At 31.5% G+C, this 21,152-nt stretch overlaps 5 protein-coding genes across 6 annotated transcripts; 2 read left to right on the top strand and 3 right to left on the bottom strand.

Moving 5' to 3' along the window:
- Positions 1–669: 669 nt before the first annotated feature.
- Positions 670–4,509, bottom strand: LOC135134945 (putative serine protease K12H4.7). Its single transcript, XM_064063854.1, has 6 exons — positions 4,376–4,509; positions 4,087–4,321; positions 3,842–4,029; positions 1,789–2,024; positions 982–1,740; positions 670–925 (listed from the first exon to the last, which is right to left on the bottom strand). Exons 2-6 carry the CDS (start codon positions 4,294–4,296, stop codon positions 816–818), a joined length of 1,503 nt encoding a protein of 500 aa, XP_063919924.1. The 5' UTR covers positions 4,297–4,321; positions 4,376–4,509; the 3' UTR covers positions 670–815.
- A 192-nt stretch (positions 4,510–4,701) lies between these two features.
- Positions 4,702–5,287, top strand: LOC135134947 (large ribosomal subunit protein eL36). Its single transcript, XM_064063856.1, has 2 exons — positions 4,702–4,810; positions 4,909–5,287. The coding sequence occupies exon 2, from the start codon at positions 4,910–4,912 to the stop codon at positions 5,240–5,242; it is 333 nt and encodes a 110-aa protein (XP_063919926.1). The 5' UTR covers positions 4,702–4,810; position 4,909; the 3' UTR covers positions 5,243–5,287.
- Positions 5,279–6,353, bottom strand: LOC135134946 (phosphatidylinositol N-acetylglucosaminyltransferase subunit C). Its single transcript, XM_064063855.1, has one exon. The coding sequence runs from the start codon at positions 6,241–6,243 to the stop codon at positions 5,368–5,370; it is 876 nt and encodes a 291-aa protein (XP_063919925.1). The 5' UTR covers positions 6,244–6,353; the 3' UTR covers positions 5,279–5,367.
- A 364-nt stretch (positions 6,354–6,717) lies between these two features.
- LOC135135222 (glycine-rich selenoprotein-like) lies at positions 6,718–7,539 on the top strand. The gene is made up of 4 exons (XM_064064242.1): positions 6,718–6,872; positions 6,923–7,007; positions 7,063–7,200; positions 7,255–7,539. The coding sequence occupies exons 1-4, from the start codon at positions 6,854–6,856 to the stop codon at positions 7,349–7,351; spliced, it is 339 nt and encodes a 112-aa protein (XP_063920312.1). The 5' UTR covers positions 6,718–6,853; the 3' UTR covers positions 7,352–7,539.
- Positions 7,540–12,530: 4,991 nt separating this feature from the next.
- T (tan) lies at positions 12,531–20,906 on the bottom strand. Of its 2 annotated transcripts, XM_064064268.1 has the most exons (8): positions 20,838–20,906; positions 20,553–20,778; positions 15,865–16,062; positions 15,705–15,812; positions 13,567–13,801; positions 13,076–13,313; positions 12,789–12,976; positions 12,531–12,738 (listed from the first exon to the last, which is right to left on the bottom strand). In XM_064064268.1, the coding sequence occupies exons 2-8, from the start codon at positions 20,637–20,639 to the stop codon at positions 12,638–12,640; spliced, it is 1,155 nt and encodes a 384-aa protein (XP_063920338.1). In that variant the 5' UTR covers positions 20,640–20,778; positions 20,838–20,906; the 3' UTR covers positions 12,531–12,637. The 2 variants fall into 2 exon arrangements, with proteins under 2 accessions (XP_063920338.1, XP_063920337.1); XM_064064267.1 differs by lacking the exon at positions 20,838–20,906 and having other exon boundaries at positions 20,553–20,822.
- Between the last annotated feature and the right edge of the window lie 246 nt (positions 20,907–21,152).

Here is a 21,152-nt window from a genome sequence, read left to right as displayed (position 1 = left end):
AGGATTAAATGTTTCTTACATTGTAGGTGGCTTAAAAAAAATCTCGGTCTGTCTATTTGCCGCTTTCCGGTGTTGTTTACCTACGATGATAATAACCCTGTATAGATATGCATAAGAAATACATAGTTATGTGTTTCCAGTGTGAGAGTTTTCCATTAGAGGATTTTATTTGTAATACAATTTAAATTTTATAACAGAAAATTAAAATTGTATATGCAACCAATAATGCAGTTGAAAATGATAAGATAATACAAGATCAACGCATTAATATTTCCCCCAATTCCCATAATTTCAGGTTTTGCTTTTTCAGTCCACTTTTTTTCACTTAATTTCCGTTCATCACAAATTATATTCGTTTTGTACATACGGAACCGCTGCAGCTTTTTCCAAATAAATTCAAAATTGTACAACAAAATTTTACACGTCATCTAAATAAATTTAACGATCTTGCGTGAAAGTTATAGAGTGGCATGGTCCATCCAAAGGCTTTTTGCTATTATAAATATATTCAATCGATGTTAGTTTTCTTTACAAGAGAAGTTCATACTCCACAAACACCGACGACATTCTAAAATTTACTAAACTAAAAAGGCCAAGGCACTTTTATTTTCTATTATAATTAGGGCGCTATATTGCTTATTTAATTCAGTACTTTAAATAATAAAAAAATTATGTACCTAACATTTATTTTTTTGTGTCAATAGGACCAAAAGTGGACGACGTTGGAAAAACAATTATTGTAAATATATAAACAAAATATATATCAATTGAATCGCATTGTATATAATAAAAATCGGAACTATCACTCCGATCGTTTAATTCTTTAGCCAAGAGTCAATCAGTTCTGAAACTTGCTGGCGCGCAGCAGTTAACTCAGGCAGATCTGTATCAGCTGGAGGATACATGTTGGCACAATGGGCAGTTCCTGCAACCCCACGTTAAGTAATATACTAAACAAAATAACAATATTAGCTCGCTCACCCTCAATGTAAATCGCTGGTGCACTTTCGTCCACGGTTTTAATTATTCCCAAGGCATGCCACGGATCTATAGATCCATGCACATATACAACGTTGCTTACTTCAATGTCAAGACCTCCGTAAAGAGTATTCGTACGATCGATAGCCCCATCAATAAAATCCGCATCATAAATATCACCATAAATATCCTCACACTGCTGGATAAAGAAACTGATAGGGAATTGATCCCCAAATATATGGGGCTCATATGACGACGTCTGATAAAAACCGAATTCTGTACACGTTTGATACGTCCATTGACGTCCGCCCTCCGCCGCCTCACTGTCCCAACTGACATTCCTCAAAGAATCGATCATTTTATCGTACTGATAATCCAAGCATTTTTCATCGTAAGTACTAAGCAACAATTCGTTTACTTTTCCAAGACGATTAACAGGAGGTCCAATTGTTTGATTCACCATAATTTCGCAAACTACATCTATTGTTATATTAGCAGCCGCCCGATTATTCATCCTCTTATCTTTATTATATTGGACAACCCCCGCAAAATTGTCGGCGATAGTTTCGTACAAATTTGATATGTCTGACGGATTTTCCAAAGATTCTTGAATTGGGTTGCATAGATTAAACATTTCGTTCAAATTTTCCTGGCCGATTTCTTGTTTCAAAAGAGTACCGATTTGGTCAACACCTTGTTGTACAGCTGTGACACAATCGTCGCTATAAGTGGCCAAAGATTCACTAACAACTTTAAAATAATCTGAAAAAACTTCATTAGATCTGGATTAACATAAAACGACTAAAGTACTCAAAAAATCGACTTCTGCTAAAAGAGGACCACTTGCGGACATGGCCCCGTGGACCAAATGAGGGTACTTAAAACGCAACCACGCCGCTAGGGAACCTGGATATGAACCCCCAAACGCAATCCATTTTACGTCGGCTGGAAGACTGTAGTTTTTGTTCATTGCTGTGATGAATGTGGCCAAATCTGCTAGAGCTTGCTGGCTGGTTAAATACCTTAAGTTTTCAGTGCTCATATCTCTATAAAAAAAAAACAAGTAGTATTTCTTATTCCTTATTTCCTGCATTGTGTTTGTGTCTTTAGCACAACGAGACGGCAAAATTCACGAAAATTAAAAGCTATCATAACGCCCAACATTTTTTATAACTAATTTAAATTGTAATTGTAAAATTAAAATTGTTTATAGGACCATATTACATATTTTCTCACAAGCGGCAAAATTCTTTAATCTAAAATATGTAATTAAAATTTTCCAACGAGTGCTGGATGTATAAATTATTTATAGACACATCTAGCTCATGCCGGGCGGGTATACTGACCACTATACTATCATGATTATCGCCTCTCACAACCACAAAAAAGTTTTATAAAAATTTCCAATTACCTACCTTTGTTCAAAAATCATTTATTCTGCATACTAGAAACTACATAACACTCCTTAGTAAATGATTAGAGATGCCTATGAATCATAAATTCATAAATTTCATCCATAAGTTGTAAATAAGGGCTCAAAATGAATAGCATAAGTTAAAAACTGCTTGATTTATTTAAGCAATCATTGGACGTTTTTAAATTTATTTTGTTAAATTCAAGAAGAAAAAAAAACACAAAATGTAACTTTATTTTACTTAATTTAAACAACGAAAACAAGTTGAAAAACAAACAAAAATATATATGATAGCGGAGAGTACCTACACATGTTATAGCAAACGTTAGCAGTTTGTTGACCTGCAACTTTAAACCTGTCTGCAAAACTATTAACATTTTACTGAAAATTTTTAATTTTTGGGTCCACTGAACTCAAATGCCGTTGACTTCTAATGTAAAAACTGATGTACCGTAATAGATTTTTGAACGATACAAGTTTCAATCTAAAAACTTGCAGTCGTTTGTTGTTTGTCCACAAATGGTATAAAATTTATTTCTGTAGTGGCACTGCCAAACAGTACTAATGACTTATTAAATTTTATTCGTAAAATTAAAATACCGTTAGTAATTATACATTATATTTGTTCCGTCCAATTTTTTATATTTTTCAGAATACCAACATGTAAAGTTTCAACAGGTTTCAATCTGTAACCAGATTTTTATTAAAACTTTAATGTTTTTTAATACTTTCTATTATTCTAGTAATAGACATATAAATCCACAACATATAGATCATTCCATGGCGTACCAAGTGCTTCATTTAAATTCTTTTATTCATTTGAAGTAACAATATTTTAACTGTAGAGCGTTATCCATAACCATAACGTAAAACAAAAATTTTCAACTGACGCAGTGGCAAAGACCGCACCACTTAGGCAAAATAATAAACAAATAATAGAATAGGCAAATACTGAGACCGATAACACGTGAATAAACATAGATATGCCTTCCTAGGAAACCGCAAAACATACAAAAATCGTACAGTGATAATATTGAATCCTAAACTTAATTTCGCTACAATCAAACAAAATTTCACATTAAATCTAAGTACATATATTTTTAACACTGTTGTCTGTTCTGTCATCAGATACTGCATGAGTACCATCCAAAATTTTTACATATCTTCATTGTATCAAATCTTATTCTATTGTTTTCAGATATTTATATATCTTTAGTCTTCAAGATCATGCATTGTTATATTTCTGATGCAATATTTTAATGATTATATTAAATATACTGCTAAAGGTCAATAAACCATTTATGTTTAATGTTCTTTTATCAACAGTAAGTAAATATAATCAATTATCATTAAGGAAAAACATAGGCTTGTATTTATTGATTCTTCAAAATAATTTTACTGTGAGGAAAAATAAATTCCCTAAATCAAAATCCACAAAAATATACTTACTCAGTGGGGTGACTTTTTCCATAATATCTATGTTCCAACTGGAACAAAAGAGCACCATGTTTTTCAGCGTCGTCTATCCAACTTCCTCGAGTCATCCAGCTCACAGATGCCTCTCCTTCACCCCCGATCATTATAAATACTGGCCCTCCAGCCGTGGAGTCAAAATATTGGTCATTACTGAAGTATCTCTATTAAAAGAAACGTAGAAAACATAGTGAATAGTTAAGATCAAAACAATTACGTACTTGTTGCCAAGTTCTTTCGTCAGTAGGATTAAAATGATCCAGACTTTGTGTAAACCATTGTTCTGGAATATCTCTCACACTTTCTCTACGTTTGTCTGGTTTTGGTATACCCACATTCCCACCTACCATACGACCATTTCGAAAAATTCTCCATGGATGCACCTCATTAAGCAAAAAGGAAGCAGTTATAAGTAACAACAGTAATTTCATAATGGTACTTAAAGAGTTAACAATTCTAAAAAAAAATTCAGTGAACAAATGACACAGACATTTAACCACAATCACGTACACAAAATGATAAATCAATATTAAAAACCAACCGTTTATCTCACTATCTTTTGTACTAGACCGCTCTAAAACCAATAATTGTTAACAACAGCCGCTTATTTTTAAATGCTACATAATGACATAATTGACTTTAATGATGTGGGGGAAATCTAGTGATTTTTGTTTTTATAACGAAAACGACCTTGAGCAATTTTCTCTTTTACTGTTAAAAACTAACACATTGAAGGTTATTTTTAATAACTGGTTGCATTTTTGTGTATTTTCAATGAAATATATAAATTATTAATAAAATAGTTTAAAAAATGCTACCATTAACATTGGCCAGCCTGTTTCAGTACAATCGATAACGGAAATCCGCCGCCACCATCTTTCTTTCTGTTGTCATATGTCAAAAGGTGTACACGAGTTTATTGGTGTATAATTTCCAATAAAACATGTAAGTTGCGATTATTAAATACCAAATTGTTTAAAATACTGCAAAACATGACTGTTGCTTTATTTGTAACATAATAATACATGAAGTTTTATTTTCAGAATGGCACCTAGGTATGAAATCGCTGTTGGTCTACAAAGAGGCCATAAAACGACCAAAATCGCGTCCGGAAAAACAGCAGACAAGATCCGTCCTGCAAGGTTGAAGGGGATCCAAACAAAACATACAAAATTTGTTCGCGATCTCATACGTGAAGTCGTAGGGCATGCTCCGTATGAAAAACGTGCGATGGAATTGTTGAAAGTCTCGAAGGATAAGAGGGCTCTCAAGTTCCTGAAACGTCGCCTTGGCACACACATTCGTGCTAAGAGGAAGCGTGAAGAATTGTCCAACATTCTTACACAAATGCGTAAAGCACAAGCTCATGCTAAGTAATTGTACTTTTAATTTTTTGGACATTAAAAATATATAAATTCAAAACATTTTTTATTTCCTATTGTTTACAGTTATTACAAAAATTACAAACTTTGTGTATTAACATAACAGAAACAAATTTAACTTCAGCTAGAGTCAGCCGACACATCATCATTTACTAGTCCATTCACTACATCATCAGCATCATCGACAATCGCCTCATCCCATGGTCCATATATATTTGATTTGTATTTCTGATACCGTACAAACATTACTGGACACCCCACATTTATAAAAAGCGCTGTTAAAATAAAAAGCAACGTGAACAAACTTGAACTTTGTACTAAAAAAAATACATCAAAGACAAACAGAAGCCCTATAACATAAAGTGACTTTTTATTAATTTTGTTTCGGAATAAGGGAAACAATACAAAAAGCTCAATGGCAACAGTAATCAAAATAAAAGCATGATATGCTGAGGCCAATCGTGACGCTAAACAAATTGAGGCAAAAATTGCCGCACTAAGAGACAAACTATTGGACACTATAGCAGCACTAACACCGTAATCAAAAAATATTAAATGTACAACCATCATAAAGAAAGTCATTGTATAAATTGTGTCAGTGCTTATTGTGTCCGTTAATGTATGTAACACTGGTGAAAACAAGTGGCCGAACACCATAAAAATTAATAGTGTTCGTAGGTCGTGCCCAAACTGAATATGCACATCTCCGGTATAAATAAATCTGTACAAAATAAAACCAATCACAGTCAGTATGGATGAACAAGTGAAAATTGAATCAGGATTAATCCACTCATTAAATAAATATACATAAACTAGTACAAATGCAATTACTGTGCAAAATTCTTCTAAAAGTAAAGTGGCTCCCCAGAGGGCTTCTTGTAAGGATACAGGTTTAATATTAGTCCTGAGATCCCGAAGAAAACTTTCGTCTGTGTAGTTGTCTGGGTAGGGTTGATTTTCATATAAAATTTTCCTCCAAGGTTTCTTCTGAGCCATGTAGTAATCAAAATGTTACAGAAGCTCCAAACTGTACATAAACTGGTTAATTTTTTGACACAATAGGGTAATATTTGTTCAGAAATACATCTGCACAGAAATAGGTTAAATTGTCATTTTGCAATTGACGTAAAATTAAATTTACCGCTAAAATCTGTAGCCAATAATAGAAACCAGTAAAACTCTTCTGTTTATCTAGTTGCATAAGAGAGCCTCAAACATATTACTAAAAATCACTAAAGTAACAAAATCAGAGAGAACAGTAGCAACAACAATTAAATATTGTATATAATATTTAGTTACAATTTACGTTCATGTTAAAAATGATGATTTCCACATGATCTGTTGTTTAAAAGTGTATTTATTCCATGATTTATTCTGAAAAATATAAAAAAATCTATAACACACTGCGAGTTCTCTACTATTTTTATATCTGTAGACGTTTTAAATGACTTTGTTGACGTTTAGCGAAAATTGTTGTGACATATGAGATAATAACACGTCAAATTTAAGTGAAGTAACATTGCCACTGACGTTTCCTGTATTATTCTAGAAAAACAGAACTGTTCATCACATTATAATTGCTCGAATATAACATAAGATTTCCAAGATGGTGTATGTTGCTGGGGGTAAGCTAAATACAAGTTTTATTTAATGTAAACTGACACGTTCTACTTAGATGGAACCATTCACCAGAGCCCTCCTTGGAATTTGGATCGCTTAAGTAAAATCTTCTACGGTGCGATTTTCTTTGTTGTGTTCTTGTAAGTTTGATGGTGGTAGTTTTGCAATGAAAAGCATCGCTGTTGTGTTTTTTAGTTTCAAGAGCTTGGTTGGTTTAGATAGCAGTTCTGCAACAAGCTACGGAAGTTCAAGATCTAGTGGTTCGTCATATAGAGGCAGTGGAGGAGGTGGTGGCGGAGGCGGTGGCGGAGGCGGCGGTGGCGGTCCATTTAGGTATGTATTGACTGCTGTTTACACTGTGTTGCATACTTCAACATATGTTGGTAGACCTGGTGGTGGAGGCCCATCAAAGCGAATAATGACCATGAAAGATATCAATCCACCCACAATAGGAGGATGTCCAGGGGGCGCTTGTGGACGATAAAATTATTAATATGATTTATTTAAATATCTACAACATGGGGAAATTATTAATATTCACTTATGTGATTTCGTTTGTACATGAGTGAAATTATGTGATTTAATCAAGTAAATATATATTAGTTGAAAATACACATGTTTAAATTTCCTTAAAAATGAAAGTTTATGTTTAAATAAAAAGTTGATGTGTTACTTGCAGTGTATTTATTCATAGAAATAACTGATCAAGAGGACTGCTGCATCCACCGAGATTTGACTAGTTTTTATAATCATAACTGTACATCCACTAGATAAGTTAATCCTCAAAATAGTGGTCATTTTTTAATTTAGTACCCACGGGCTACTAGTTGCGTCGAATATAGGCAACCAAATATACACACATTTGCAAAATTGCGAACAATCCACAGAATTTCAAATTATTTTGGCATATTTTAGACTTCTACAACCCAAATTATGATTTACTTTAACTATCCTTGAAAAAATGCAGATATATTTCGTAGGCTGAGTCAACACACTCTAGACAAAACTACATCTAAAACTCGCTACTGTACACCTCCATTTCCATCACCTCACAAGAGTGAAGAGTGAATAACGACGACCAGCATTAGCGTTAAACACACTTATTAGATTACATTTAAATATTTTTAGAGACTCTAAAGCATCCAGAGATTTACATTTATCGACTGATCTGACTAATTTTAAGTACCTAATTTTCCGTTAGTACTTTTTTCATCAAAGCTGTACACAAATGCTTTATAACTACTGTAAGTCGCCAAAACCCACGGAAGTTTTATATTGAACAACTAACCACTTTAACACAAAGTTATAATGACTGAAGGAACAAATGAAATTCGTTTAAAAGGAGAAGATTCAAAACTTCTTTCTTGAATGTATGCTTAGAAACAGTATGAAAAATATAATATAATATAAATGGAAATATTAATTACACCTAGGTAGGTAGTTATTTTTTACAACGACGATGCAAAAACCGCAGTACCTACTATATATTTACATTATTGCTAAAACGTGAACGATAATAATAAAGCTACAAAAACCATTGTCACTGATTTTTTACAATGAAAGTAGAATACGTTTTCCTCCACTGTTTTTGTTGGTTAAATAAATGAAGTGTGAACAGTCAAAAACAAACATTATAAAACATTTTTTATTGTTAAAAAGTATTATATAACATATTGGACAAAAACAACGGAACAACCTTGTTATGTTACAAATTATTATAAACTATTATGACTAAGTTGCGCACTGTTTTGTCTTAAAAGTATTAATAATTTTTTCTACAGCAAAATAACCAAATAAATTCATTATTTGTTCTACATATATTACAGTTGCTGAATAGTGTTAAACGATTTGAAAATATAAATAAAAATATTTTTTATATTTGTTCCATGCATACACTTAAATCTTTAAAAACAATTTGATTTTACAGAGTATTATTAGTATTATTACCTTATAAATTATTTTTATCAGTAATGGTTTATTAATTGGAAGAATAATAACTTTTGCATAAAAGTCTACTTCATTTAAATGCCAAATGAGATATTATGAAAATTCAAAAAAAAACTTTTACAGATGTGTCCAAAAAAAATGTTAACTTATCGATCAACTCTATATATTTCGAAAATCTGACGTTTACAAACTTTATCAAATTTTAAATCTTTCATGCAAACAGCTAAAATCGGCCCCTAATGACGCCAATCTGGGATTTTTTTTTTGTTGATCGCACTTTATTTAAACTTGAACAAAAAAATTAGACTTTACTAAAAGAAACTAAACGCTCTATTTCTTAATTGTCTGGTTCCATTTACTTATTTTGAGTTAGATTTTTGAGTTTAAACACAGGTCCATACAGAAGTTATTTTCGTTCTCGGAACTAAGTTGTAAACCCACATGCAAATAAAAACCAACATTCTTTACAGATACGCAATTTTAAATACAATAAATAATGCATATATACTTAGCATTCGAAGAAAATTGTGATCAAACAAACCAATATTTGGAGCATAAAATTCACATCAGCTTATTTAGACATTACATTATCGTCTTCTTCGCAGTTGTCGTAAGAAATTTCATCTAAAAAATGATAAAATACTATTTTTGTAAAAAAAAAAACATTCTGACATGCAGCATTGTCGTTGTTATTTTAGTATTACTTTTATTATCTAGAGTTCCCACAAAAGTGTTACAAAAATTGGTCGAAAGTTACTTCGAACTTCCCTCGCCCCTGAAATATGTATAGTAAAACAAATCTAGCTCTTTCGAAAAATTATAACATTTTGATTATGCGAATTTTATTTATTTTTTATGAGAACTCTTATAAGTTAAAATAAAGATATGTATATAACGTGAAAGTAAATGTGAAGAAGCGTGCTGGGCGTACGTTTCAATTGAGTTTTCCCTTAACAAAATTTTGTGATGTGATCAACATTTTTTCAGAGACACGTATATCACTTTGGATAGGTGCAGTGTAATACTACTGATGACAATATTGTTTTCCCAAATTTTCGGGAAAACGGAGTGAGCCGTTCCCGATTTAATCAATAAAATAAATTGACTCTTTCAATAATTTTTATAAGTCACCCTGTATAAGAAGTTTAAAAATTTTTAATGCAGTCACAAGTATAGACTCATTATATTTTGCTCATTTTGGACAGGATTTATTCGTAAAAAATTTTGAAATGACGTCATCAATTTTTTGGGAAGGGATAAACGAATAAATTTTGCTTAACGATTTATCCTGATCACGATAATTGTTATTCAGTTTTGAATTTTTTCCAAAAACTTTGGTTGTCTAGGGTGAAAATTCCACACGGATTCACACACCACAAGTGCAGGAGTATCTTATTTTATGAAATAAAAAAAAAATTATAAATTTTGGAGATGACGTCATCCTATTGGTGGTGAGCCAAATTTTAGTTAGTATTTAATCATGTACATGATATTCCTAATAGACATACAAAATTTGACAACAATCGGTCTAATAAAAAAGAATACAGACACCAGACACCAGACAGACAGACGGAAACGGGAGACCATTTTTTTCGTACTCTAGAGTTCATGACACGTCGAGAAAATATGAAAGTGGCAATTCGGCAATTACGCTCGGGAAGTAAAAATGTGTGAAGAATTTATTTTTTCAACTAGGTATCTCATAAACGATATAATTGTTGTCACTATAATTTTTGTAACATTAAATTTTAAAGATTACTAGACCAATTTATTTCTCGATCTATGGTACCTTCTGCGCTGTTAAAGTAGCTTTCTGTCAGTATGATTTATGAATGAATTGGACATTAGTTGTTGGAACAATTTGAAGCAATTATTATAAAACAAATTTTCTTTTTTATTTGTACACTGTCTTCAAACATAGTTTTGGTAACTGAAGAAAAATGGAGCCGGAGCGGAATTTGAAACCACGTCTTCTTCTTGTCGGGCGGCTATTCTAAATTAAACTATACGGATTGCTTATCTTTCTTCGTTTACCGATGTTATAATCTGATTATTCAATAATTATTATCTTCTTAACAATCGTACGTACGTATTCTGAGTTACTGCATTTTTGCTAACCAGACAGGATTTTCTAGTCGTAAATTTAATTCACACTGTTAGTGGTTATTTGTTGTTTTAACAATTTAAGATGATTATTGTTATTATTCCCAGAAAAAAAATTTCGATTTTTGTTAATATTTTTAACAATAATAATGTACCAGCCTATTTATCTATCTGTTAACGATTTTATTAGACAGATAATCCCCAAGACTACTGGACTGATTGTTGTGAAATTATGTATTGTGGATGATGAAACGCTAACTAAATTGATTGATCATCTCCCCCAACAATTTGATGAGGTTATCTCAAAATTTTGTATAGCAAATGATATTTAAATTTTAAAAAGTAACATACATACTTCGATTTATAAATCCACCTTGATTTTTTACCTTGCGGTTTATTTAGGGTCTACTAAATGAAGATTGAGTTTTAGAAATATCGTGTAAATGGCAAAACGCTAACCAAAATTTGTGTAATTATCCTCACCAACAATTTGATGACCTCACCTCAAAATTTTACATAGTAAATGTTATTTTAATTTCATAAACCTACATTTGTGTTTTATGAATAAATCGGTTAAGACCTTAGACATCCAGATTTTTAGATAAATCAAAATTGCGTAACATCTTTACCGGATTTGTTTGGTTGTACTTCAGGAATGAGGAACGTTCTGTCTAAATAACTTTAGATCATATTTTTAATGTTATTTGTCCAGTGATATATATTTACGACGGTATAGTTTAGCTACTAAATATAAAAAATTAATGCATATTTTAAATTATAAAAAAAATATAGTATAGATACAATATCGCTATATCCATAGTCTGTCTCCAGTGTCCTTATCTTCTTCAAAATATAAAAATCGTCTTCTTATCTTCTTGCACAGTTTTATCTACCTACATGGTTAGAAATTCTTTTGAAATATTAAAAAAACGCACGAACCACAATTACCTTAGAACACATTTTAATTTTGTAAATATATTCACTTTACCTTAAACAACAATATGCAAATGAGTTATCATTCTGCAAATAACTGATTTTTGTGATATCAAGCCTATCAACAAATCAAACAAAAACAAACCCAACACTAACAAGTCAGAGCAGAAAAAAAAATGCTGCAAATGTATACTGTTAACGTATCCCGGACAGCTTATTTTTCTCGGTCTTCGACACATGTTTATGGACGTGCTATTCTCAAATTATTTTACCTGTAAGAAATTCAGGTAAGCAAACTTTTGCATACGCATAAAACACTATTTGCTAGTAATGTCGAATTGTGACATTTTCCCACAAGGTCATACTAATATCAATCTTGTTATTAGTCTTTTCTGAATACCCATCGTACCACAAAGAGTTGCTATCATTTTCTGAGAAAACCTTTTAATAGACATAACTGTGGTGTGTTATCCTTACATAACAATTATTGCAAGTTTTAAATTCATCGATTTTATAATTTCTTGTCATGACAGTATTAACCACATTATTATTATAAAACTGAACTAAACTGAACTGTTTTAAATAACTTGTAACTGAAAATCGGTATTGAAATTAAACAAATCTTCGTAGCTGTTCGTTTAATGAGGTTTTGGAAATAAAATGGTATTAATCATTAGACGTTTTACAGTGTAAACATTTTATTTAAACATAGAGTTCGTGTAATCTAAAATTTAATAACAGCAAAAAATGCATATATGCAGCAACTACTGATTCACAGTAATAACCACTATTTATTTTTTAATACGATCGGTAAAACTGCCAACACCTCATTTTTCTTCGGATTATCTGAATACAAACTCCAGGTTCTATTCACAATATCGAAAATACCTAAAAAACAAAATCAAAAACGTCATAAATTAATAAATTCACGTACATACCGACTGCGATAGTCCTCACAAAACCTGCATCTCTGAACACTGGATATTCTTTATTACTGTTGTCCCCGAGCATCTTAATAACGTCGTTTTCACACTTTGGACCCTTACATTTTTGTAATGTGATCATACGTTCTTCACTACTTCTCAGCATTTCAATGTTCGCCGTATTGATGGGTAATCTCAGGTAACTAAAACATTACCTAATCAGTGAATAATTGTAATGTGAAAATCCGGTAAACAATGACTGACATAACGTATATGTATTCCATAAGTTAATAATTACTCACGAATTGGTGTGTATTAGATGCTCTCCCGGACGCGCTGTCACTTCGCTCAATTCCGACTCATTCGCAGTTTCTGTGGGAGCCATTTCTATGTTATGAAAAATCCTCTCACCTTCCTGACCCAGAAAAGTTATATTCACGGAACACCCATCAGCAGCTCCACAACCCTCATCTTTCAAAACTTGCATAGCTTGGGTGTAATTTTCAGCCGCTAGTAGAGCTCTAGTAATGAACTGTCGGGCTAAAATTGTATAAACGCTGTCAAAATTTATTTGTTTTATTCTTAAACTATTTGTTAATATTAAAATGCGAGAACAGAATAAATCACAGCTAGTGGTTTTCCTGATGAATTTAAACATATTTATCGGTCAATATAAATCACGTATGGGACTTTCAGACAAGCGAAGGCAAGAAAATACATAAATACGTTTCGGGATTACCGTCATGTTCTTTGCATAACTCCTGCTTATCATTATCACCTAATTACTACTTACGTGTCTTCCCAGGTATAAGGTTTTTTGCACATAATGTATTTATGGAAAAGACCAAACCATGATGATTATAGCTCATGGTATAGCCTGGCAAATGTCCAGCATAACACAAAGAAGTGAATTTTTCCTCTGTAACGTTCCATCGTCCTTGCGGTTTATCGGATATGATATGAGCCGAGACCAAGTAAAAGTGATTTAAGGTCTCTGTTAAAGCGTCTTCGGTATGTCCAAGAATTTCCTTCAACACAAGGACAAGCTGATATATCAAACACCCTTTACGGATTTATCATGCGCAGTTTTTTAATACATAAATAATGGTGGCAGGCTGATTTCAATTTTATTTCGGTGTGGAATTACAGCATGCATTCAGGAGAAAAGAATTTTTTTAGAATAATGCATTTATGTAAATTCGATTAAATTCGTGGGTAGTCGAAGCATGCAGTGCATATGGTTTGTAAATCAAAGTGTGATACTACCTACATTCGTTTCAAAACACGTGATGTGTGCAAAAAGTCGTGATCTGTTTATCGACTTATTAATGCAAGAAGGTATTCGATGGAAAAAGAGATCCGTATATGCATTTTTTATTGTTAAACGATGCTGTGGTTTGATATTTGATAATATTACGTCAAGAAACGTTTCATTTCACTGACATATAATACTGTTATGTGATGGCAGTTACAGATAATCGGTCGAAAGTTTATTGTCGATGTGCGAATGTGGGATTTTTGCGGATCCGGGTTAGTACTTAAATTCCGGATCTTTAAAAAATCGAATAAACGTTTTTCGTGTTCTTCTTATGCGGAGATTTAAAACCGGATAAATTGTACTTTACAGACTCAAAAGCCGGTTATTTCAGCAATCTGATACTGACGGGGTTCCCCAAAGTATTTTGTCTCGTGCAAGAATTGAATTCTACAAAACTAAAAATAGAGGTTGCATCTATGTCTGATCTAGATTATAAAAAAAAATATTATATACATTTTAGAACATTTTTTTAATAAACAAACTACTTAATGTCTGATGAATAAGCTGATTTATCAGTTAAAAAATGTCTAATGTGATCACTATAAATTTTTGATTTTATCTTATAAAAAGCATTGAAGATAGCGGTATCAAAAAGAAGCGTACAATGCAATCTGAGAATTTAAAAGTAAAACAATGTCTAAAACTACAATATCTAAAGATAGTAGGAAACGTGTTCAGACATGATATTCAGTTTTACAAAAATTAACCTTATTCCGTTAAAAAAATACTTCAAACTATTTAGATAACATTTGGTAAGTTAGTTAATTTAACTTGTATGTAATGCAAATATCTATAACAAATTCAAAGCTACGTCAGCAGCGTCCTTTGACGTTCCTGTATTTCCAGATAGCAAAATTAGGCATGTAAATAAATCACCTTATTATGGAATGTTTTGCATAAAACTAATCGTACGCAAATGAAATCTTCAAAGATAGTAATTGACTTTATTGTATATTTTATGCAAGCGCTCTGGTTTGCTTCATTTGAGATAAAAAAACCCACAGTTTAGATTATTCTTTGCATCAGAACAAGCTTTTCGAAACTTTTAACACGGTTTTACTTGAAGAAATAAGTGTAACTACGACTACCAGACGAATCGTAATACGAATTTCAAATCAACAAACCCAACACGCATTCAAATAAAACTGTGGAGAATCGGAAGAAATTCAGTGAAATGTGTCATTGATGCATTAACAATTAGCTTCCAAGAGTTTTTATATTAAATAAATATTAATAATTTCTACTAACAAGAAACTTCGACAGTTAGAAGCTCTCACTAAATTGCAACTAACAACAAACAACATTCTTGCGCGTTTTCCCCCATATTATCACATAAACAAAGAAAAATGAGCCACCGCAACTATTTATTCATAATTAAGGTATAAAACGTCTTGTTATTTGTTATTACATGTATGTCGCTAGTTTTTACCATTTATATTATGATTATCTCAACATAACACAATTTATATTTAAAACAATCCAATTACGTATCGTGTCGTGGGAAAACATAAAAATTTTCTTTTTTAACTCCTTTAATTGAATTTACGTAATGCCGGCATTAATTGAATCAAGAGCGCCATATAAATTCCTTTTAGCTTTAATTACGATATTACCTGTCCTTTATGATTCACGCAAATGCTCGAACATCCAGTAGGTTGCTTTTTCTGTTCGTTTGAAGGGAAAGAATTCAGGATTATATTATCCAGGTGAAGAAGAAACAGCTGCAATGTTTATTTGTGAAGGCAGGGTACTCTAATTTGTAAAAATATTTACTTCATGGAAAGGTACTTTCGCTCCATCCGCTGTTCCTTGGATCTCGTCAACGTACTGAGGAAAATTGGCTTTGACACTGTCCAGGGTGTCTTCGTAAGCTTTTCGACCTTCACAGGTGTTGTAAGCTGGCAAAAACTCTTCGTGAAGGAAACTGTACGATTTCAAAAATGTCTGGATAAGGGAAGCGAAAGTATGACCCTGCAAAAGATTTTTCTATTATTTATACTATTTTTAACTGTTTTTCGCAGAATTGAGGCGAGTTTTTGACTATTTATTAGTGTATTTTTTTAGAAAAAATAAAAAACCTTGTGGTTAAAAGAAAACCTGATTTTGGGGTCAGAGTTGAAGCGATGCATGAATTACATTAACATTGGAATCTAATAAAAAACAGGTTCAAAGCGCTTCAAATTAACATTAGGTATTTTGCGTAGTGAATATTAATTAATATTGCGATCTAATTAATGCACAAGAACGCGTGGAGTATTTTTAATGTGTTTTTAATAACATTGTAATAACTGCCATTACAGTAAAACATGCAAGTGTACATAAAACACAACATCTTATTACACCATTAAACAAAGTCGATATTATGTAATAATAGAAGTGTACGTTCAGTCTAGAAAGTGTAATATTATTAACGGATTGGTTAACATCTCGTATATCTTAATTTTATTTCTAACCACATTAGTTTTCTGTTTCACTACAAAGTGAAGTAAATATTTATATTTTCTACATACCTATCTAGTCACTAATAATATTTGTTGTATACGGTGAAGTGAGCTTTTTAATATAAAATTAATTCGTATAAGTAAAAACAAATTACCAAAACCATATGATCGAAGAAAAAATCCTCTCGCAAGCCATGAAATTTATCTTTTTTTTAACAACCTAGAAAATTAAACTAGATTTAGTAGCCTCCTGTAATTTTTACTTTTATCTCCACTCTTGAATTTAGGATTACACTGAAGCTAAAAAAATTGTGACTGCAAAATTTTCAAGCTATTTTTTGTTGACAAACTTAAATGAATTAGTCTAAAGCCATTCAAAAGGAACAGCGATTTTCTGACAGTTGGTATCACTGTGGACTTACAGTAAGTTTTTAAAACGTTAATAAAAAAATACTTATATTTAACTTATTAATCGTCTTTCAGAAATGTCCATTTATAACATTAATTTAATAACAAAACGTGAAATAACGGGTGTTAATTTAAAAAAATCATCAAGTTGGCGTTGCTTTTTTGATAGACGAAAACGTAGCAAAAAACGTATATGTTGTATTAATCCATACGATTGTTTATAATTGACATTTTCCCGTTGTCAGCTGTCACTGATCAAATTTTTGGTTTATTGTAGACATGCTTCAGAATCTTACAAAAAATCATAGCCAACTGAGCACTCGATATCATCTGTTGAGAAATGTATCAATTAGACCTTTCAAGTAAAATATACAGGGTGAGTCGCTCATCGATATCTCATTAATTATTATTAGAAATAGAAAAAAAGCCAAGGACTAAGGTTCTTTGAGGGCGACACAAGAAAATTTTTTTAAATTTTCCAAATTGTTCTATTCTTCAGGTGTTACACACTTCATGTTTTTTTTCCAATGAAATACCCTATGCAGGGTGATCAAAAAATGACAGATAAGCTCGATGGTACGTTGCTAAGAAGGCTCTCAAGAACTCGAAAAAATGGTTACAAAAATTCGTCAACCACATTGTTGACAATATTAAACTTTAAAGTTGAAGAATTAACTTTATAACTGTGATATGTTTTAATATGAATTTAATTGACAGTCTAAAACGCCGATAAAAATTGTAAAAAATGACTTCTGTCAACAGTAAAAAATGACCTTGTGAATTGTATTCTAGCAAATTATTATGAAATTATTAATAACTAATCATTTAAGTGTCTATTATTTAGACATGCAGTTCGGTAAAACAAATTAAAACTACGAAGTTAATTCTTTACATTTGACGTTTAATATTTTCAAAAGTTTGGTGGAACGAGCTTTTTCGTCATTTTTTATCCCCCTGTTTATGTTTATATCTTCTAATTGACCTCTTCTTACCTTAACTATACAGTTTATTTAAGTAGAACACCTGTATTGTATTTTGTATTACTACTCTTACTCTGTTTTTTGCTTTCTTTGTTTTTTGTTAAGTATTTTCTATATTTAAAGTTGCTAGTTATAGCGAAGAAGTTGCAGTAATAAAGTAGAGGGTCTTCTATTTGAAAAAACTGAATTATTGATGTTTGAAAATTTTAACGTTTTATAATTTTTATAAACACACTGTATATTAAAATTTGATTTAGTTAATACCACAACAAAGAGCATATCAAAAATAAAATTGGAATAACATGGTAACGTCGCATAAGAATTTCAAAAGTGGTTGCTAAGCCTAGAAAAAAACCAAGGAGGATATGTAAAAACGGGTGTTCTATTTAAAAAACTAAACTGTGTGCGAAAATTCAGAAACTAAATTCATTGGACACACTGTATTCATATTCTAAACAAAAAGAAAATAACACTTTACTGGACATAATTATTTACTTTATGAGATTATTGTTTAAAATAATTTTGGGGGACTTTGGTGTTCTATCTTTGGAAAATTCTGACCTGACCTGTTTTTGAGTTAATTTAGGGAACCCGTTTTTTTTTTTTTAATTTAAAACAATCTTGAGGTTCTAGGCATTCCTATTTGAAAAGAATTACACGTACTATCCCCGCCCACCCACCCTCACTTTTCTTAAAGGGTACCTCATTTGCCAAAATCAGTCTTATTTTAGCAGCTACTAGAACCGCCCCCCCACCCTCTTTTTTCTTAGAGGGTATGCCATTTGCCAAAATCGGTTTTATTTTAGTTGTTACTATTATGAGTTTGAATGTGAACACTGCATATAAGAATCCACAGCTAACCCTTTTTGGTTAATTTAATTAGACAACACCAATGATTCTAAAACAGTTATAGCTGAGGATACATTTGAAAAACCTTTTGATTATCAATTCATTTGAAAGATTGCTTGTTTCAAGGTTCAGTGGTTATTCCCATCGTTACTTAGACATTACGAAGTTAATTCATTTTTTAAATTTACTAAGGAATATCCAACAGCACAAAGAAAGTTTTAAGAAAATATGTTTCATATTGCAATGTTTCTCTTTGTACTCTTTAGACCAATAATCACTGAAATTCGAAAATTGAGTAGTGACGTTATTTCAAACAGTCAATAAATCTTCAATGACAAGTAAAACCGGGTAGACGCAATGGCTTGAACTTTAGCAATATTTTCAAAACATTAAAATGTGAACATATTTATTTTATTGATCGTTATCTCCGAAATGGTTCATCTATTTTCTTTAAATCCTTGAAAACACAATAATGATTTGTTTAGTGCTACGTTATATATTTTAGAGTTAATACATTTGTCCCTGTCCAAAATTTAATGACATCATTTTAAAAAACTATCGGGTAAATCTTTAATGAAAAATACGTATACAACGGATCAAAAAAAATAATACAGTAGCGTAAACAAGTCCAAAGTTGTTTACTAGTGTAATTAGAACACTTAGATATGCAAAGTAGCTGTAGTCAGGTTGTATTTGAAAACTTGAATAAAAATAATGAATGATATTGCGCGAATTAAAAAACTTTCAATCAACCGTTAGAATGCGTCTCACAATTCCAAATTTCCTGCCTCGTTCCGTAATCATGACAGGCCATTATCGTGTTTATTAAATGCACACGACGCTAATTTGTTAATTGTGACATTGCCGACAAACTTAAACTTGTTGGGAATAAACATAATTGTCTTCCTGTTGAAGGCCAAAGTCCGCGTATTTCACCAATTTTACCTAAAAATGTTAAGGTAAAACCAAAATTTTACTTGACAGGCTGTCTTGTTGACAAATTAACTAATTGTTATTACATTTTAAGTCACTGTAAATAATTTCGCCTTGTAGACAGATTACCTCAGAACATCATGCAAATATTTAATGCAATAAAAAATGGTAACGAGAATGTGGAGTTGGATATGTTATCCAACTTATGACAAATGCAAATATTTTTGGAACAATGGCGCTAATTTTTACACACAGTTATAACTTTACATAAGATAAGAAAAGCATTGAAAGCATTCAAAAATGCAAAACTATGGCAATGAACTATTTATTTATATCGCTAAATTGTGTCGCAACGTGATACATTTGACCATTGTTTTTTGTGTGTGACATCAAATAAAACATCTGTGTCTAGTGTTTGTAGTACAATATAAAAAACGTGTTGTAAAAAGCTTCAATGAAACATTTCGTACAATTAATCAATATGCTTGAAAATTAAAAGATCCATACTACAACTGTATCTTATTGAATTATAAATGGCAAAGAGGTCGCATTATTGATTTTATGAGTTTTAATATTATTTCTGTTACTACAATAATCGAATATTGTGCATCGACTAATCAGATAATACTTAGTAAAATGAAATATTATTTACGCACTATAAAAATTTGCATTTTTTGTTATTTTTTAGTTAGTTGTCAACACCTGAAGTTTCATATTTGTATAAAAAAAAATGTGTCACTAACGAGCGATATCGTAAGCAAACATTGTTGCGATAAATCTTATCGAATCCTATACATTTTAGAAATATGTTTTCCAAATAATTTCAATACTAAAAAAAGTATTTACTTACAATATCAAATCCTACTTCATAATGAGTTCCTCGTGTATAAAGGATTGGAATACATTGTCTCCGACCGATGCTTTCTGTCACAGGCATGATGTGTTTCAGGTTTCAGGAGCTTCAGGTGAACGCTGAACACTTCGAGTCGAACGTAGCACGAATGTAGCACGCCCCCAACTTATTCTATCGTACTTAAATAATTCTTTGATTGTTCCCCCACTACGTTTTTTAGTTTCTGTAAATTATTAAGCTTTACTAATGTCACAGCAGTAAACAATTTTTTCAAATAATCACCTACTGCTTCGGTGAATAATATTTGTGCTGTTTTTGTGACGGACTAAGGTTACGGAAGTTTGAAACTTAGAAAAGTGTGCTATCGAAATGTTATCTCTAGTCCAAGTTCGAGCTCTTCAATGCCTTAAATTGTAACATTTATTAATCTGTAGTGTGTTTCCGTTGTCAAGACGCAGTCTGATAAAAATAAGTTGACTTTCTGTTTTTACAATGTGGGACTTTTGCGATGATTTTTTTTAATTTTTAAAATTTTATATTTTTACGACGATATTATTGTACGTTTAAACATTTAACTAAATATCGGGAAAATTAAAA

This window comes from Zophobas morio, unplaced genomic scaffold, assembly GCF_036711695.1.
Source record: "Zophobas morio isolate AGI-343-1 ecotype UQ-CSIRO unplaced genomic scaffold, CSIRO_AGI_Zmor_V1 ptg000024l, whole genome shotgun sequence".
NCBI classification, from domain to species: Eukaryota; Metazoa; Arthropoda; class Insecta; order Coleoptera; family Tenebrionidae; genus Zophobas; species Zophobas morio.
Note: the sequence above shows the minus strand (reverse complement) of the source record. Positions and strands in the feature narration are given on the sequence as shown.

What these genes read in the sequence shown, in the direction of transcription:
- LOC135134945 (XM_064063854.1), bottom strand. Translation starts at nt 4,296, where the DNA reads ATGAAATTACTGTTGTTACTTATAACTGCTTCCTTTTTGCTTAATGAG. An exon ending in GGAAAAAGTCACCCCACTGA is followed by an intron (nt 2,025 to 3,841) that starts GTAAGTATATTT and finishes TTTTTTTTATAG; the next exon opens with AGATATGAGCACTGAAAACT. An exon ending in ACCAGCGATTTACATTGAGG is followed by an intron (nt 926 to 981) that starts GTGAGCGAGCTA and finishes GTGGGGTTGCAG; the next exon opens with GAACTGCCCATTGTGCCAAC.
- LOC135134947 (XM_064063856.1), top strand. Translation starts at nt 4,910, where the DNA reads ATGGCACCTAGGTATGAAATCGCTGTTGGTCTACAAAGAGGCCATAAA.
- LOC135134946 (XM_064063855.1), bottom strand. Translation starts at nt 6,243, where the DNA reads ATGGCTCAGAAGAAACCTTGGAGGAAAATTTTATATGAAAATCAACCC.
- LOC135135222 (XM_064064242.1), top strand. An exon ending in ATTTTCTTTGTTGTGTTCTT is followed by an intron (nt 7,008 to 7,062) that starts GTAAGTTTGATG and finishes TGTGTTTTTTAG; the next exon opens with TTTCAAGAGCTTGGTTGGTT. An exon ending in GGCGGTGGCGGTCCATTTAG is followed by an intron (nt 7,201 to 7,254) that starts GTATGTATTGAC and finishes ATATGTTGGTAG; the next exon opens with ACCTGGTGGTGGAGGCCCAT.
- T (XM_064064268.1), bottom strand. Translation starts at nt 20,639, where the DNA reads ATGCCTGTGACAGAAAGCATCGGTCGGAGACAATGTATTCCAATCCTT. An exon ending in ATGAAGTAGGATTTGATATT is followed by an intron (nt 16,063 to 20,552) that starts GTAAGTAAATAC and finishes AATCTTTTGCAG; the next exon opens with GGTCATACTTTCGCTTCCCT. An exon ending in CATCTAATACACACCAATTC is followed by an intron (nt 12,977 to 13,075) that starts GTGAGTAATTAT and finishes GTAATGTTTTAG; the next exon opens with TTACCTGAGATTACCCATCA.